The following is a 5896-nucleotide window of genomic DNA, read 5'->3' as shown; positions in this document are numbered from 1 at the left end:
CGAGTTTCGCTTTATGACTTTCGGTCTCCGTAATGCTGCCCAGACGTTTCAGCGTTTTATGAATGAGACTCTAGGTGATTTTAATTTCGTTTTTGCGTACATCGACGATATTTTAATTGCGTCAAAAGATGAAGCAGAACACAGAATGCATTTGCGACTGGTTTTAGATCGACTTAGAGAAACTGGTTTGACCGTGAATTTTGCCAAGTGTAAGTTCGGCTGTTCCGAGTTCGAGTTCCTTGGGCACGTTATTAGTGCAAAGGGTTTACGTCCTCCGGAGAGTAAAGTTCAAGCTGTTCGTGATTTTCCTCTGCCAGCAACGGTTAAACAGCTTAGACAATTCTTAGGCATGGTGAACTTTTATCGGCCGTTTCTGCGTAACGCTGTGCAGAATCAGCAGCGGTTGTTTCATCTTACACCAGGTAACCGCAAGAATGATAAGTCGGTGATTTCTTGGACTCCAGAAGATGTAGAGGTTTTTGAGGCTTGCAAGAATGATCTTGCCCAAGCTACGTTGCTTAACTTCATGGCTCTGGATGCACAATTGACGCTCACGACTGATGCTTCAGACGTTGCGGTGGGTGCTGTTCTCCAACAAGTAGTGAAAGGTGTGACTCAGCCATTGGCATTTTATTCAAAAGGTTTGAGTCCAGCGCAGACTAAGTATAGTGCCTATGATCGTGAGTTGACTGCTATCTATCAAGCTGTCCAGCATTTTAAGTATGCATTAGAGGGACGTGATTTCGTCATTTTTACGGATCACAAACCTTTAACGTTTGCGTTCAGGCAAATAAGTGAGAAGGCATCTCCTCGTCGTGCAAGACAGCTGGAGTTTATTAGTCAGTATTGCACTGATATTCGTCATCTGGCTGGTGCAGATAATACGGTGGCTGACTCTTTGTCTCGGGTTGCTACGGTTCAGTTGGAGGCAAATGTTATTGAGTTAATTGCTGAGGGGCAGAAGACTGATGCAGAGTTGCTCGCTCAGCTGAAGAGCCAGTCTGAAGATGGGGTTGGGTTGAAGAAGTTGAGATTGCCGGATTCGAGTATTGAACTGTACTGTGATGTGTCAGGCAGTCGTGTTCGTCCTTTTGTTCCCGCAAACTGTCGGCAGCTGGTACTCTCAAAACTCCACGGTTTGGCTCATCCTGGTATTCGAGCAACGCGGAAATTGGTGCAGGCTAGGTATGTTTGGCTTGGTTTGGTTAAGGATGTAGCTGTGTTTGTGCGTAGTTGCATTGCGTGTCAGAAGTCCAAGATTCAGCGGCATACTAAAACACCAATTGGTTCGTTTGCTGATATTGATAGTCGGTTCCAGCATGTTCATGTTGACATTGTGGGTCCATTGCCTTTGTCTCAGGGGAAGCGTTATTGTTTGACTTGCGTCGATCGTTTTTCTCGGTGGCCTGTTGCTGTGCCTCTGTCGGGCATTACGGCAGAAGAAGTTGCAGCGGCTTTTATCGACGGTTGGGGGGCAAGTTTTGGTTCTCCGCAGGCTATTACCACTGATTTGGGTCGGCAGTTTGAGTCTGCTGTATTTCGGGAACTGACGAGATTGCTTGGAGTGAAACACTTTCATACCACGGCTTATCATCCTCAAGCAAATGGCATGGTTGAACGTTTCCATAGAACATTGAAGGCAGCCATTCGATGTCATTCCTCAAGTAATTGGACGCAGTCTCTTTCGCTTGTGTTGTTGGGATTGCGAACGACACCGAAACTAGACCTAAATGCTAGTCCTTCAGAGATGTTGTTTGGAAATCCTCTTTGTGTTCCAGGGCAGATGCTTTCGGATTTCAAGCAGAAGTCGTCCGAGACTGATTTTGTGTCGGCGTTGCGAAGGGCTTTAGCTAAGGTTAAATCCGTTGAATCAACAAGACATTGTCATTCATCTGTGTATGTTCCGCGTGACGTTATTAATTGTAAGCACGTTTTTCTTCGAGTGGATCGTGCTCGAGCTCCACTTGAGCAGCCTTACGAAGGTCCATTTGAGGTGCTGAGTCGTAGTGAGAAGACGTCTGTTATTGTTTGCCGTGGGAGAGAGGTGACTGTTTCGAATGATAGGTTGAAGGCGGCGTATTTAACGTGTGATGATCTTGAACAGGTTGTTCCAGAAACGCGTCAGCCTTCAGCGTTGTTGAATGGTGATCAGTTAGTGACTTCTGGTGATTGTAGGCGTGAATCCCTGTTGCCGATTCCGAAAGTGACACGAGCTGGTAGAGTAGTGCGTTTCCCAGCAAGGTTAGCGGAATTTCGGGATTAAGAGTGGTGTTGTCGACTTAGTTGTGGTGTCGCGTTGTTGCTAGTACTCCATCGCTAGGAGGGGGTACTGTGGCGACCCAGTTGGCTGTGCATTTATTGAATTTAAAAAGTAAAATTCAATTTCAAATATTTTTAAGTTTTTTTGTTTTGATTGAGGAGAACGTTCCGATTTTTCTCTCTGTAAAAAGTTGAATAAAAGTTTATTAACATTGAAAATTTTTAGAGTTTTATTAATTAGCAAGGTGAACAGATCATTGCTAAACATTATATATTAATTTACCTTAGAATAGTTTACTATTGAAAAATGGCAATGTTGCAGGCGTAAATATTGACTTTTATGTCCTTAGTTGTTCTTAAAATGAAGTCTAGATATCTCATTTTATTGATACCACAAAATTCATATTAATCAAGTTTTATGGTTGGTTATTATATTTAGAAACAATTTTACTCAAATACTTGGTGTGATCTGCTTTTATTACTGAACCAATATTTTCATTTTTGTAGAATAGACGTTTAAGTTGTACCTTATTTCTTCGTAACAATTCCAAGACTGTATATATTTGTGGGTTTTTCAAATGCTGGTGGTTGATGTGTCCGTAATCTATATCATTAATTGTGTAATCCAACCTTGTTTTACACTCGAATCTGATTTAAAAGACAATACTATTTTTTTCAGCATCAACAAGTATTGTTTTAATATTCCACTCTGCCCTATGGAAGAAGTGAAATAAACTTTAAAACGTTGGTAGCACATGCATATAGGAAATCACAATAAAACATAATATAATAATAAATATCTGAATAAACTTATCAAAACTTAAAAAATTCAAATTGAAAATATTCGATTATTATAAATAATCTTTTGGTCTCAAATCTATTTAGAATCAAAAACTTGCAAAACGTTGTAGCTGAATATTCTTGCAATTTTAGCCCGTGAATTTTAGTTTGAACTACTGTACTACTTCATACACAGACAAATTATTTGGTAGATAACTGGACTGAAATTGTGGAACGTAATAAAAATTGTGGAAAATGGTTCGTGTATAAAATGCAATGAAGCTTTACTATCCAACGCTAGGGGTTCAACGATAAAACAAATGGGACGAATTGTTTATAATATATGTTATATGTAGAATATATTGCAATTACAAAAGTGTAAAAAATAAATGAAAGATAATAAAGATGACTTTATATATAATCGTTTTATGTTTTAAATCCTACATTTTATGCACTGTAAACAAACTTCTTTTCAATTTAACTATAGACATGTGTAAATTAGTCCCGAAACATTATTAGGAAACGAAGTAAACACTTTCGGTTCAGTTTCTTCTTATACGATACTCAAACTTTATTAAACGTAATCAAAATTATGGCACGATTCCGATTTTCTGGGTACATCGGCTTGACAACGAGTTTTAGTGAAGACAGTTATTTTGAGCAATATTTTACACTATACTTTTTAGCAAATATCTTAGCTTTTGATATATAAGGGCTCAAAGTTGGAAATTTTAAAAATGGAAATCACCAACAAGAAAGTGACAAATTGACAAATTGACAAATTGCATACAATAGTAGGCATTACATTGGGATTGTAGTTTTTTGTTACTGTAACCAATGTTAAAAATGTACAATTTTAAGCTTTGATATCTCGAGAAGTAAGCTATATTGAATATAGCACCTTTAGATAGCTAATAGATAGCTATTTACTGTCACATAGAAGTTTATAGTAAATTCAAATTGTGATGAAATTACAAACAAAAAACAATTGACCGATTTTTCGTTTGCAGAAAGAAAAATAATTTCCTAAGCTTTGATAAGATTGTTTTTTCAAAGTTCGTGTTTGCATATGTATTAGAAATAGGTATTCAGCGAAAAATGTTAACAGAATGCTATATTATAAGATTATAAGGCAAATTTTTAATTTAGTAGCATTGTAATTAAAAAAAAATAATTAGACTTGGAGTAATGATTATCTTCTAGTTAATGAACTGATTAAATAATTGTAACATATTTGCTTAAAAATAAAAGTAAATAGGAATATCGCCGTTCGCTATGCCCAGAACAGAGCTATAAAAACTGATTAATTTTTCCATGATTTTGTGAACATGACCTAGAGACTATTTTACATATGGTTTTGTTACAGAAATTAACGTGTCATTAAAGCAAGTTTAATCACTATATATTCTTCAGAATATACTATATATTTTATGTTTTTTTTTTGTAGAGATCTGGGTCGATTGGTATATGCTTATAGGCAACCACGATTTATGTTAGCCTTAGAAGCTAATATAAGATGTGTTATTTCTGAGTTGCAGCATTAAATTTTTGATAAATAATATACAAATTTGAAACTTTATAATGCAATTTTAAAGGTGTTTCTGTTACGTCTAATCGAGTGAATTCATTTTTCCTCATTAATGACATAAATAATGAATTATATATACAAAAAATTTAACTATTTCGCAAAAGTTTTTTTTCTTTTAATCTCACAAACAAATTCCTTTTAAAAAACATAATATAAAATTTCTATAAATAAAAAAGTATAAATTAAAAGACTGTAAAATATTAAATCTTAAATCTTTATTTAGCATTTAATTGGAGAGGACACCAAAACACTTTTAATATTGATTTCTAAAATTTTGTTATACAGACATAACCTTAAAATCAAATTTAACCTGTAAAATAATTTTTGAGTCCATTTCGAGTCCAAATATTTTGCTTATAAAACTGTTTACGTAAAACTGAATTTAACATCAACCCAAAATTGTCAAACAACTAAAACTCATTACAAACCAAAATAACAACATATTTGGTCAGAATATACTGTGCAAACAATGTCTCAATCGAAAAGGATATTTTAGGACCCACACCTACAACTGCTGTGTCGATACAAATATCAATGCCGGTGTCCTTCAGTAATTTGCGGTGAAAACATCACTTGGAGAACAAACATTGTTACCGTATTGAACAAGAATAACATGCTAAACAGCAGGACATTGTAAGGACATGCCAAAAACAAGCATGCAACAACACAAACGCAATCAACATCGCAACAGCAACAGAAACAACAACAAGAATACACCAACAATCATGAAACAATAGACTCATTTGTGTAAAATAGTGTAAAACACTTTAGGTGTCGATGTGTTCATAGTTGCACTTGTGCATTTGTGTCAAAGTCAAAATCAATTACATGCAACATACATACTAACGCACCTACAAACCGATATATATATATATATATAAAATATAATGATTATATATGTATGCATTTGTGCAACAATTGCTGACCACAATCAAGCCATTGCACAGATACATTAAGACCGAAAGGTTTTCGGATATTCTCATTTAAAATTCGCGCGCTGTATATTTTTCGATATTTTAAGTTTATGTAGTTTGGCAGCACTGTCCTTAATTACTATGCCAAAAATGAGCGCGATCTGTCAGACAGTTCGTTTACGGCAGCTTTTGAAACCAGTTCACCTCAGTAGTGCGTTGCGAAAAAAACAATGGAAAAAAATATTGAACAAAGAGTTTGCATCAAATTTTGTGTTTCGAACGAAATTTCGTGTGCAGAATCTTTGCGAATGCTACAAAAGGCTTATGGGGAATCAGTTTTATCGAAAACTCAAGT

The 5896-nt window shown here is 35.7% G+C and overlaps 1 protein-coding gene across 1 annotated transcript in view; it reads right to left on the bottom strand.

Annotated features, from left to right (window-relative positions):
- Window positions 1-5410: 5410 nt before the first annotated feature.
- LOC119684455 (galactosylgalactosylxylosylprotein 3-beta-glucuronosyltransferase P-like) overlaps window positions 5411-5896 on the bottom strand; it is a 12322-nt gene continuing 11836 nt past the window's right edge. The window contains exon 5 of the mRNA XM_038098502.1: window positions 5411-5478. Within this exon, the coding sequence (XP_037954430.1) occupies window positions 5411-5478 (68 nt within the window). The remainder of the gene's footprint in view (window positions 5479-5896) is intronic.

Source organism: Teleopsis dalmanni, chromosome 1, assembly GCF_002237135.1.
Source record: "Teleopsis dalmanni isolate 2A chromosome 1, ASM223713v2, whole genome shotgun sequence".
NCBI lineage: Eukaryota > Metazoa > Arthropoda > Insecta > Diptera > Diopsidae > Teleopsis > Teleopsis dalmanni.
Note: the sequence above shows the minus strand (reverse complement) of the source record. Positions and strands in the feature narration are given on the sequence as shown.